The 12,919-nt window shown below is 39.2% G+C and overlaps 1 protein-coding gene across 1 annotated transcript; it reads left to right on the top strand.

The window, feature by feature from the left end:
- Positions 1–1,159: 1,159 nt before the first annotated feature.
- On the top strand, positions 1,160–10,095 carry LOC311215135 (acyl-coenzyme A synthetase ACSM4, mitochondrial-like; the record flags this gene model as incomplete). The annotated part of the gene is made up of 13 exons (XM_084296162.1): positions 1,160–1,357; positions 2,175–2,385; positions 2,778–2,985; positions 3,389–3,532; positions 4,302–4,458; positions 5,093–5,172; positions 5,937–6,060; positions 6,560–6,640; positions 6,726–6,827; positions 7,494–7,621; positions 8,286–8,385; positions 9,070–9,189; positions 10,009–10,095. The coding sequence occupies 13 exons, from the start codon at positions 1,160–1,162 to the stop codon at positions 10,093–10,095; spliced, it is 1,740 nt and encodes a 579-aa protein (XP_084152288.1).
- Between the last annotated feature and the right edge of the window lie 2,824 nt (positions 10,096–12,919).

The raw sequence follows: 12,919 nt of genomic DNA on the forward strand, positions 1-12,919 counted from the left end.
AAAGTTTTTTATAAAAACCATGATCAGTGCATCAGAGGTAAGTGGTTACGGTTGAGGACATGGGACAAGAGATAACTAGAGTGTTGAATACAAAACTAGCTTAAAAATGTGGGACAAAGGGCAAAGCTCACTGTCTTTGCAGCTTTGCTCAGTCCACAGAAATTTAACATGTAAAAGAATTCAATCAAGAGCTTATTTATAATTTATTCCTAGCTGATAGATGGGTTCATCCTTGTAAGAACAGGGAAGAAAATAACCTGTATTTCAGCAGTCATTCACTGTAGCTTATAATGAGCCTAGTAATTTGCATGTAGCATTTGAAAATGGAAAATCAATAGATGGGCCCTGATTTTGGAATCATCGTAGCCTACCAGGACCCCACTGTCTCCTGCTCTGACTGCAGGCTTTTCCAGACACAAACCAGGTTTTGCTCCATGCTTCAAAATGTTCGTGTGTGTTTAACAGAAGCTTCTAAATAGCATTAAAATGGCAGTTTGGCAAGGTTCAGAAGCTATCTTTTGACTGCTGAAAATAATAATAAAGATGGAAAAAAATAGAAGAAAAAATAGCAGTGGAGAGGAAGAAAGTCACTGGACTTGAGAGCCTTTAGGATTATTATGGTGAGTACAGGTGGAAAAGAGAGGGCATTTACATTGAGGAAACAGAAACTGGAAATATCCTTTAGTTTCGTGTGAAGGAAAAGGAATCTCAGAGAACCAGCTACTGAGTGCACTGGTATAAGAATAAATAACCTTCTTACAAAGTAGACAATAACAAGCTGATGTTGTGTTTGACTAAAGAGAGCTGCGGGCCATTAACAGCCCCAAAGAGCACACTGGGAATCTATAAGGTTCAACCAAGCTACAGAAAAGATACATGATGAGGACAGTATATTAAGTCCTTAAAAAGCTGTTCATATAAGATACAAGAAAGCAGGCTGGGGAACTTTGCATTTAATGAAATTATTAGAAGCATCCGTTTTGCTGCAAATCGCCTAAGTGACTCCAATTAATAATTAATCTGTTCATAACTGAATCATCTTTCTTTGGATAATTTCAAGGTGATACTTATCTTTTTCATCATTTTTGTTGCAGGATTCATCACAACAATTCCATTACCTTTCTTCTGTAGTCTACAGCATCTACATACATCTTCTGCCATGAAGATATTCAAATTACCAATTCTAAAATCCTTGTGGACTCAGAAACCTCTGTATAGGACTTTCCATGGACACTCCAAGCTGCTTGCCTCTGATGTGTATTCACAGTATCAGGCTGTCAGACGGGGTGAACAAGAAATACCAAAGTACTTTAACTTTGCAAGTGATGTACTGGACAAATGGACTGAAATTGAAAAGGTAGACAATCTTTTGTTGTGCAGATAAGATCCGTTAATTCATTTGAAATAAATATGTTTTGCTTTTATTTAAAAAATAATAAGTTGCTAAAACTAATTTGCATTAGGTGATGATACAGAATTTCACTGCTTGCTTTATTTTTTAAAAACGTCTCTGACCCTTGGTGCTCTCTGTGTAAGTAGAAGAAGCATTAGTAAGACCTTTATGACTTTGATTTAACCTTGGAATGGCTGTGCTTATTCTTTCCACATGCCATAATGTTAGATGTTCACATCATAAAAATAAGGGTAGTTTAACAATAATAGTGCATACCAGGGAAATTTCTCCCACAAATGTGTAATTGCCTTGTTCCAAGGTAGATTCTGCTCTGTAGTTGGTTAACTCCTCTCTTTCTGAGCTTTCGTGCTAGTCCTGGTATACTGCATTGTCCTGTTTTATTTTGTCCTCTTTTTGTGCAGTTTCTGTGTATTAGTATTCCACAACTCCATCCAGAATATCAGGGATATGAGGTCAAGTGTTTCATGTTAAGTGTTATCTTCTTTGGAGCATTAATGCTCAGCATGAAGCTTAAACTGGAATAGGATTCAGGCTAGGACTTGAGTCTGGAGACAATTGGGCTGGTAAACATTTCAGGTTCAGAAAAGGGCAGTTTATTGGGAATATATGAGCATGATCCATAGCAAGTCTTGCACAAATAATAGCTCATATGCAAGTTGTGAGACACTTGAATGCTCCATAATTTGCAGATATTTATGCTTTAGAATTCCATGGCCTTTTGGAATAAAATGTTTTTGTTTTGAATCCCTATGTCTTACAGGCTGGAAAAAGACCATCAAACTCTGCTTTTTGGTGGATAAGTGGAAAAGGAGAAGAAGTGAAGTGGAGCTTTGAGGAGCTGGGCTTCCTGTCACGGAAAGTGGCTAATGTGTTGACTAAAGTATGTGGACTGCAAAAGGGGGACAGAATTATTGTGGTCCTGCCACGAATCCCAGAATGGTGGCTGGTGAATGTGGCTTGTATGCGAGCAGGTCAGTGAGCATATCTGAGAGTAGTAAAACTGGTTAATAAAGTAATCATCTGAAAGGATCAAGAACTGTTTATAAAGAAGTAATATAAATTAATAATGCAGCTACCAATTATGCAGGCAGTCCTGAAGGATTTGTACTAGGTGCCATAGGGTGGGTGACCTGGAAGCATGGAGATGGCAGAAGACAGGGAGTTATGGAGGTCAGCAGATGGGTCCACATTTCATTTCTTACAGGAGAGCAGAGCAGCTCCATTACTCCACTGTTAATTGACTTGGGAATGTCAGGGCAAATTCATCTTAGAGGTCAGTTTGGGAATAGTTAGTAGTTTAGGTTCTTAGAAAAGGATCAGATGTAAAAAATGCTATCCCAAACTAACTTTATTGCTCTTCCAGGAATTGTCTTAATTCCAGGAACGACCCAATTATCAGCCAAAGACATGTTATATCGACTCCAGGCTTCAAAGGCCAAGTGCATCATTACTGATGACACAGTGGCTCCTGCAGTAGACTCAGTGACATCTGAGAGCCAGTTTCTGAAAACCAAGCTGATCGTGTCCAAAGGCAGTAGGGAGGGATGGCTAAACTTCAGTGAACTGTACAAGTGAGTATGCATTAGTGGCATTGCAGTCATGATGCAGAAAGTAGACATGTTCTCCACAAGCACACATTTAGAAGTATTCATCAAATGAAAATACTTATCCAATAACATTAAGCCTTAGTGGTGTTAATCCATGACTGCCTGATTGCTGTTTTCATATCAGAATTGTTTGCTAACAGTAGTTGTTTGCTAACACCAGTCTTATTCCAGGAAGTTTCTACCCTCTTCTTTCTAAGGGAAAGTCTGTTATTGGGGAAAGCGTAACTCGACATTATTTAATCTAGTTTGGTTAAAAGCTTCTGTGAAGCTTATTTGAAATAGGGGTTGCAATGTGTAACCCATCATTAGATTCTGAAACCTGTGTAAAGTAACCATTGAAGTCACAATTGCATTCTGTGTTTTAAAGAAACCAATCTGCTGACCATTCCTGTGCCAAAACAAGGATTGAAGATTCAGTGAATATCTTCTTTACCAGTGGAACCACAGGTTCTCCAAAGATGACTGAACATTCCCAGGGTAGTCTTGGTTTCAGACCCCTGTTAAGTGAAAGGTATGAAAGGTTTGAGCCTGATTGAATGTGAGATAATTGGAGCTGCATATAGTAGAACTGTTGAGAAGTTACCAAGTAAGAAATACCCAATTGTACGGCCACGGTCCCTCTTCCTCTAAAATCAGGTTAGAAATGCTTACAGATTTACAGGTGAGTAGGATCAGCCCCAGTGTTTCCATGTTCCAGTGAATATCTCCTAGCCTTTCTTTAGAGTGGTTCAAAGGGCAGCCATCAGCTGGGAATATTCTAGTGTGCAGTACCGAAATATATCATGCTGTTTGGGCTATCAAAAGTTTTGTTATGTGTGTGGATGAAGAGAGTCAGAGTTTATGTTGGTTACACAGATCATCCTGGTCCCTGAGCAGACTTAGAACTGAAATATCTGGTGTCTAACACAGCATCCATGCATGCTTCTGCTTCAGCTCTATCTTCCTCCCTAGTGTGAAGTCACTTCATTGGAGTTCTTTCCCTTACTTTATCCTATGTTATGACTGACATCATATATGTATATTTATGTGTATATATTTCTTTGTACAAATATGTACTTAAACCTTAGATGCTCTTTTATCCCTGAACTAGCCCATAAGATGAACTTACTGAGAGTGGCCAGTACCCATGTTGCTCATTAGGAGATGTGGTTTTTCTTGGAGGGTGTGTGTGTGTGTGTGTGTAAGGGGTGGGGAGGAAGGACATGGCTCTTTTTTTTGTTGTTTTCTTTCATTAAAAAAAAAGTTACCATAACCTTTTTTTTTTTTTCCTCCTGTGTTAGGTACTGGTTGGATTTGACTCCATCAGATGTAATATGGAACACAGCAGACACAGGCTGGATATTAAATTCACTGACATCTGTTTTTGATGCCTGGGTTTTTGGATCATGCATCTTTGTGCATCAGCTCCCACAGATTGAATCAGCAACCATCCTAAATGTAAGGAAGAAATTATGGATATGTGTTAATCTGCAGAAAGGGAGCAAAAAGTAATTCTTAACTGCATACAAAGATTTATTGAGGGTTATGTCCACTGTTGCATTCAAGATACTGTATCCTTTCCATAAAGCCTTATTAATGTTTTTAATATACACAGAAGGGGCCAATCCTGAGATTCCCTCATATGTTTTACTCATAGCTGGTGAGCATATGAGTGAAAATCATCCCAAAATCAGAACTAATTGCTTACATATATTTCCAGTCACTGTGGAGGTAATGTTGCCTGGCATTAATGCAAACTGAATCTGAAGTGATTCTCTGTATGTACTGGCCAAGATGAAAGCAAAAACATCCCAGTAATGTAGACAGGCTTATTCTGCCCATGCTTCCAGCTGTGCAGTCTGGGTGTTATGTAGGGATGTGAGCATGGGATTTTGTCCAGTCAAACATACTGTGATTCTCAGCCTGTTGTGGCAAGTTTAGGGGAGTTTCTTACCCAACAGAGAGTATCTGGTGCTCTTGCTTAGAAGGGAGAGCTTTTGTCCCCTTCTGTACATCACCTATGTACTGTACATCCACAAAGCAGATTTTTTCTTGGTCTGAGCTTCATATGTCATCTTGTTTAACTCACTAGACTCTCTGCAGATTCCCTATTGACACTCTGGTTGGTGTTCCAACATTGTATCGCATGCTGGTGCAAAATGATCTCTCCAGGTAGGTTAAGAGATTATTTACCCTAACTACCCTTTAGTGATCTTCTGGATCTGGCTTTTTAACTAGTAGTAATTCAGTTTAAAATATCATTTATGAAAAGACAGTCATACAAGATGTGTCAGTTTTGCTGAGCTTTATGATCAAACATAGAGAAACTTGATGTTTTCCATGAGAAACTTGAGACTTTTCATTACTGAACTTGAAAGCAAATCCCAGAGGGTATGAAACTGAGCGCCTGTAAAATTCTGTTCTCATTTTCAATTACCACATTAATTGTCCACTGGGAAGGGCTGTCATCCTAGAAAGTCAGCATTAGCATAACTGCGGTGTAGCAGTTGTACATCATCTTCTGTTCCAGTTTCTCACTGACAAATGAACTGGCACCATTTGTACCTTCTCTCTTGCACTTTCTCACTTGGACTTTTGCTGAGGGTCAGCAATCAGGCCACTTGCTCAGCAAGTTGATCTGGGGTTAGTTACAGGCTTATGCTTAAATCCCAACTGACTTCAGAAAAAAAGTTTTCTTTGTTTTCCATGTGTGTCGACCTGTGCTAATATTCATTTATAATGTTGAGTAAAGACTGATATCCTTGTTTTATTGGGAACCCAAGGATCGGGAGTCCTTTGATTTCCCTCCTTCATGGGAATAACTCTCCCCATAAACAGCACCCCAGTGTTATTTGCTTACACTTGTATGCTGTTTTTCTGCTCCTTCTTTGACCTGATAGATGTGTTTCTCTTTGTTTTTTTAACTCCATGTGAAGTTACAAATTCATGAACCTGAAGCACTGCATGAGCGGAGGAGAACCGCTAAACCCAGAAGTTATGGAAAAATGGAAAAGCCAGACAGGGCTGGACATCCATGAAGTGTACGGCCAGACTGAAACGGTACATCTATAGTGTCAATATTCTGCTAAATATTTGTAATTCCTTTTTGCTTTAAGATGCTTTTAGTTTCAAGAACACTGTTGATTCACATTTCTGTGAATGTTTTAGTAGCCACCTCTACTGATAATCTCTGACAGAATGCATTTTCACGGTTGTCCTCACAGAATCACACAGAAACATGGATAGCTGGGAGAGGATGTGCTCTAATATTTCCTTAAATGTCGTTAAGCAAATTCTAGTTGACAGTGACAGGAAAAATGGCAGAGCTTGAAGCTAAGGAAGAAGATTGGCTAGTAGAGGATACAGATTCTTTGCAATTAGTGGCACAGGATACTTTGTTTCTTGATCTTACTCATTTCTACCATACAGCACTAATATATAGGATTCTATGTATCTTAATTCCTTACTTTGAGATTATTCTTCAAAATACACTTAATGAATTGAATGTGAATGTAGCAGTTTTTTGTGACAAATCTTTATTTTGCTTTTTATTTTTCAGGGAATAATCTGCTCTGTTTTTAAAGGGATGAAGATTAAACCTGGATCAATGGGAAAGGCGGCTCCCCTTTTTGATGTTCAGGTTTGTTGGGTACTCTAGATTTTTTTCATCAGTTTGGAGGGTTATTTATTTTTTTGACTCAAGTACATGTTGTTTTTCATTCTAGGTTGTAGACAAAAATGCAAATATTCTGCCTCCAGGACAACAGGGGGAAATTGCTGTCAGAATCAAACCTATAAGGCCACTTGGTTTGTTCTCTGAATATATAGTAAGTATTTTCCAAAACAGCAGTCTCCCCAAAATATCTCCAGTTCCTTAAGGATTATAAAGGCCCGATATTTTTCACCAGTTTTCAGGTTTGCTGACTCGTCTTTGAGTCCTGACCTGTTGAAGCAAACTGGTTTAGTAGAGAGAATCTGAGAAGATGCCCTTGAGAACAGAGGGGAAAAAATGTGATCCAGACTTCACTTCATCCCATTCTTTGATTCAGATATCGGGTCAAGGACTTTAAAACACAGATTTGAAAACCCAGCCTGAAACATTTCCCTAACATCCTCACCACTTACCATGATCTCACTAAGGAGTACTGTATATTCACTATACACTATCTGAAAAGCTAGATAAATATTTATGGTAAGGATTGACCAAAAGATCGAGAAATCTAGAGCAAAACCGAGTAATTCACTTATTTGGATTGGTGAATGTTAGAAAAGCAAAGAGAAGAATTTATTTGAGATTGAGTTATTTTCAGGAGCCAGTTTGTGTTTTTTTTAAAACCTGTTTTATTGTATTTTATAACAAAGTCAGTAAAATTCTTCAAGAGCCTTGATTCAAAAAATTAAGTTCCAATTAATTTAACATTTTATGTGTTATAGCATAATGCATAGCTGATACATGCTAAAAATTTAAATGACTGTTTGTAAACCAATTCAAGGATAATCCTAAGAAAACTGCTGAAAGCGAGCGTGGGGATTTTTACGTCACAGGGGACAGAGGGACTATGGATGAAGATGGATATTTTTGGTTTATTGGAAGAGACGACGACATCATCATTTCTTCAGGGTTGGTTTGCATGCTTCCTTTCTAAATCTGCTGTTGTATAGTCTTACATGTTACACTTCAGGTGAGCTTCTGACACAATGACCTTGTGAAATGCATTGTCCACTTGCCTTATGAATGCTCACATTTGTTATTAGTTTTTCGTAGACCAGCAGTGTCATCTTGGTCATGTATCTGTAACAATTTCCCCTGCAACATCTCATCTGTTTGAACACAGCGAAAAATTCCACTGGCAGCGGAGGGATTTTAATCTAGTTTGTTTTTTAGCTGAAATTGAAGGACACCTCTATCAGAGTCAAAGACCATTGAAACATTTTCTTGCAAACATGTTGAAATGAAACAATTTGGTATTGTATGATGTGACACCGTAATGTGACATCAGCTGGTACTGCAGACCCCAGCTATTGGGGTGGGTGTAGGCACAGCTCACGAGCCACCAGGAGAGCTGGGGGGAGATGGACAGGTAGCCACTGCCTCTCTCTGAGCAGTCCTCTACTACATGATCACCATGAAATGCTCCTACCTTATAATACAGTTAGCCTTCCCATTCTGCCTGAATTAGCTGTATTTGTTTTTTCTCACTATGCAAATTTTAAAAAGCCAAAACATTTGGTACTGGTTTTCCAGCTCATCAAATCAAATCCTTTGTTGTTCTTTCCTTACCTAGGTATCGCATTGGGCCATTCGAGGTAGAGAGTGCACTGATGGAACACCCAGCAGTAGCAGAAGCAGCTGTTGTCAGCAGTCCAGATCCCCTCAGAGGAGAGGTAGTGATGCTGAACAGCAATGGGGGAAGCAATATGTTTAAATATATAGCTATATAAAGCAAAGTCCCTTTGCTGTAATGTACAGCTGTAAGGCAGTCATGCCATGATGGACAATCCTACTTGGGATGACAGGCAAAACTTCTTCCTGTTTACATTCTCTGTAGAGAGCATTACAGTGACATTTGCTTTTCTCTCATCAGACTGCTTGTTATCAAGCACTTTCTACACACGGAAACTGTTGTTTCTGGCTGTCTTGGTATATCCAAAGTTATACTCTAACTGCCCTGACGTTTGACTTGGGCTGCCTGTGTGGGGAAAGCACAGCCCTGTACTGGGACGATACAGTCCTACTGTCCTTAGTGTGAACTTCAGAGAAATAGAATGCCCCTCAGCTTCTGGGCAGCCTCTGCTGAGACACTCCTTGTTACCCCTGTCTTCTTGACATCCCCCTGAGATCATGGAGCAAATCTTCCTTATGTGTAATGGGGACAGGAAAGGTTTTTTCTTAAACTTTAAACATTCTTTTGCATGTATATGCGCAGAAGCTGGGCACAACCATTAACATACACTGTGCTGGTTTCTCTCCTTCTACCTCTTGCATGTTATGACTACTTACTGGTAACCAATGTGTCAGGTCTTAAAAACTGACAGTGCCAGATCGCTCTTACTGACCTTGTCTTACAGGTTGTGAAAGCATTTGTGGTCTTGTCTGCCACCTTTTCATCCAGCGACCAGGAGCACTTAGCTTGTGAATTGCAGGAGCATGTCAAGAAAACTACTGCTCCATATAAATATCCCAGAAAGGTAAATGTTTCTGTGGAGAAGCTAAACTAGGGCACCCTTCCATAAGTCGCGGGAGAATTATAATGTGGATTTTCATTGTTCACCTGAAAGAGACAGTGGTAGGGGCTCAGCTAGAGCAATGGCTCCAGAAAAATCTTCCTAAATAACAATAGTTCGTGTAAAGTATTTGTTTAAATCTCACAAATATTTCTAGGCTTTGTATGATATCCTAGTTAGATCTGCATGTTCTAAGTCAGGGTCACAATTGCAATTCTCCATTTTTGCATTTTGTCTGGAACTATGCACTCTCCAGTGACTTCAGGGGTAGCACCTGACTGAGTCTGAGTAAGTATTTATCCAATGGTCCTCACAGTTTACACGTAAGAGGAAAGTCCAGGAGGATGCACTTCATGTTTCTCAGAAACTGTTTTCCCAGCACTACAAGAAAATTACTGCCAACAGTGCTTTAGTTCACACATGTAGAATGCATAGGAACTAAGGACCGTTAAAGACTTGGTGCCAACACCATCCCTCTTCTCTTCATTTTGTAACTCATTTCTGTCCTCTGATATTGTTTAGGTCTTCTTCATCCTTCTGTTACAGTATCCGGTTTGGTTAGCTGGGAGGCAGCTACACAGATGTTTGGCCATCTAGGCAGCCAAAGAAATTTACAGAAGATCTGCATTGTGCTACCCTGATTGGGCATGGTCTTGATCCTTTATACAAGACATTCTTACTGATGGGAACCTTCCATGTTTTCCACATATCCTGAATGCCTTTCTTGGAAAACCAGCTCTCTATAGAGAACATACTACATTGTCTTCTGTCTTTTTTATTTAGGTGGAATTTGTCCAACAGATGCCAAAGACAATCACTGGGAAGATTAAGAGGCATGAATTAAGGAATAAAGAGTGGGGACGGATGTAACATTGTTTGGAACTTCACAGAACTTCTTTCATTCCACTGTTGCTATATTTCTCTGTTACAACTGGCCTGGTTTGTTTTTGTCAAATGCCTGAGCATCAAAACATGTAGATAATCCCAAAGTATGATGTTTGCACCTGCTTGCAAAACTTCTAACGTCAGTGCCACTGGTTCAGTTCCTGAAGCACTGCTGGGAGGACAAACAAATCATACAATTCCATTCTAGTCCTTAATATCCAAAAGCTCAAAAGAACTTAGCTGGTGACCCTTCTCTTTTAGGGAGCATCCAAAATCAGTGAAGAGATATTGCTGATACAGATTGTATAGTTCCAACTTGCAGAAAAAGACAGACATGACTTTGAGTTGTTCAAATGCCACATGCTCTAAAGTGAATGCAGTCCTCCTAATGTTTAATGATGGAAAGACTCCCCTATTGATCCTCAGCGTCTTATATGCTTCTTCCACAAATACTGTCTAACATGGACAATAGCTTCATTGCTCACCCTCTATTCTGATCTTCACATGCAATAGACAAAAGCTCCCGTACCACTTGTGGTCTTTAAAGTTTGCTGTTAGGCAAGTGACTCACTTTGTAGAACAAATCATGGCTCTTGGCCATATTAGCCACTTGCTGCAGGACCAGGCTCTGTCTGCAACGTAGGTAGAGGTGAATCCAGTGAACAAACTTCTGTGATCTGGTTTGGATGATCACGTCAGTTTAATATTTAGCTCTTCGCTTTATGAAGAAACATGTATGGCAGTGTACATACTGTTCCTTCAGTTGCACATGCAATAGTGGGCCAAGTTTTAAGGCTGTATTAGTTCTTAACTGTTCATCTTCAGGCTTGTTGATTTTATGTACTCAAAGACTTCATTTTCTAGCACGAATTTTCATTAAATCATGAAAATACCTTCAGTGGGCCTCTTGTATTCATTAAATAAGAGGAAATTGCCGGAACACAGCAGCATCTCAGGGCAGGAAAGAAGGTCTTCTACAGCTGTCTCACTGCCTGGAGTTCTGTGTCTTCTGCGCTGTTTTAAAGTGAGATTTGGAGAATGCTAATTTTGAGAAAATAAAGCATTTTATTTCTTTAGCTTAAACGCTTTGGTTATGTCAATGAAACAATAAACAATTTATGTAGCAGCAATGGCTGAAATGAAAGGAATCATTAATAAATACAATGTTTACATAATTCTTTTCTGATAATGGCTTCATTTTCTTAATGCTACTTAGTATTTCACAGAGATTTCATAACACTTTTCACTATTTCACTCCCAAGATTTATAGAAGTATAGATTACATAATTGTAAAACTAGTCATGAGTTACTTAAATGCAGTTGTTTTGGCACGTCACTCATCGCTGTCTCAAGCTCTTATTTGTACCCAGTTCAGTTTCCCTTAAAAGTTATGTACTGCTGGACCTACCAGGGACTCTGCCTCTTCTAGATCTTTCTGCTTGGTTTCAGACATTAAGTGTTTTACTATCGCATGCCCAGCCAGATGCAAAAAGTATAATCATAAGCAGGTGTATGCGTTGGGATTCAGAGACCCTAGAAACTATCCCTGGCATTGCAATTAGCTGTTTGGGCCATTAAACTCCAGGAATATTTGAGGGTTGGTGGGATTGCTTTTTTTTTTTTGCTTTTTTTTTCCATCTATCACCAAATTGTAAGGGCCCAAAAATCAAGCAGCTAAATTGAAAGTTGGGAAAGTTAAAGGCCTGTAAAAGATCTAAATGAAACTGTACCACACCCACCATAACAGTTCTACCACTGATTTCAATGGGGTCAGGAGTCTTTTGCCTCAAAATTCAAGTTTGTCTCGTTAGAATAGTTTGTGCCAAGCTTCAGTGCCTAAATTATGACCTACTGTAATCCCTTATTTATCTGACTCTAGAAGGTGGGTCTTTCTTGTTCTCTAGTACCCATTTTTTTGCATGAATGGGCTAGGATCAAAGTCAAACATATTTTCAGGTTATTCATTCTGCTGTAGTCTGCGAGGTACCCTGCTCCATGCTGCAGCAACCTCTTAATAATTGATGTTCATTATACTCTTATGTCTCATATTCAGGGTAGATGGTTTGTTTAACTGTCCTCTTCCCAAGATCCAGAGAATCACAAATAAATTTCCTCTAATCTGTGCAGAAAGATTTTGGAGACATGGATTTACAAGCAGTTGAAAGCAAAATCTCTCTCCAACACATGGCTGTTTTTTGGAGCCATGAAGTTTGAAATCTGACTGCATTGTATCATTCTAGCTGAAAAGTACTGTTTTCAATAGACCAGCCTTTGTCTTTCAGGCCTCTTTTCCAGCCCTGTGATAGCCCAGCTTCAATTTAATGTTATTTTAAGAGACAATGAAATAATAGCTGCATCTGAAAAGGTGTTCTGTATCAAATATATTTTTCCTGTTAGCTTTCTGATAGCTTATTTCCTGAGGTTTTAGCTTCTCATCCAAAGCCTATGGAAGCAACATGATGACTTTATTACAGGAGTGCTTTGCTATGATAAGGTTGCAAATCAAGCTCCCCCAGGCGTTAATGCTGCCAGTGCCTCTGAATATTTTGCTGAACTTCTGCAAAGTCAGTACTGTTATATTAGGATTTCAAAGGAAACAGAAATGGATCATAAGGAAGAAGCTGTTGTGTTCTTGGGGCTCTTTGGTCTTCAGCCCCTGCTTCAGAAGATAAGTAGCCCTTTACTCTTTCTGTGGTGTTTTAAGTGTGTTTAGAATGGGCAACACAGCTGTTCTAAGGATAGGAGACAAGTAAAACAACTGATTCCACTTTTATAAAGAGACAAAACTTCAGTTTCAGCTGGGAACAGG

Source organism: Netta rufina (genome assembly GCF_964035555.1).
Source record: "Netta rufina genome assembly, chromosome: 15".
Taxonomy (NCBI): domain Eukaryota; kingdom Metazoa; phylum Chordata; class Aves; order Anseriformes; family Anatidae; genus Netta; species Netta rufina.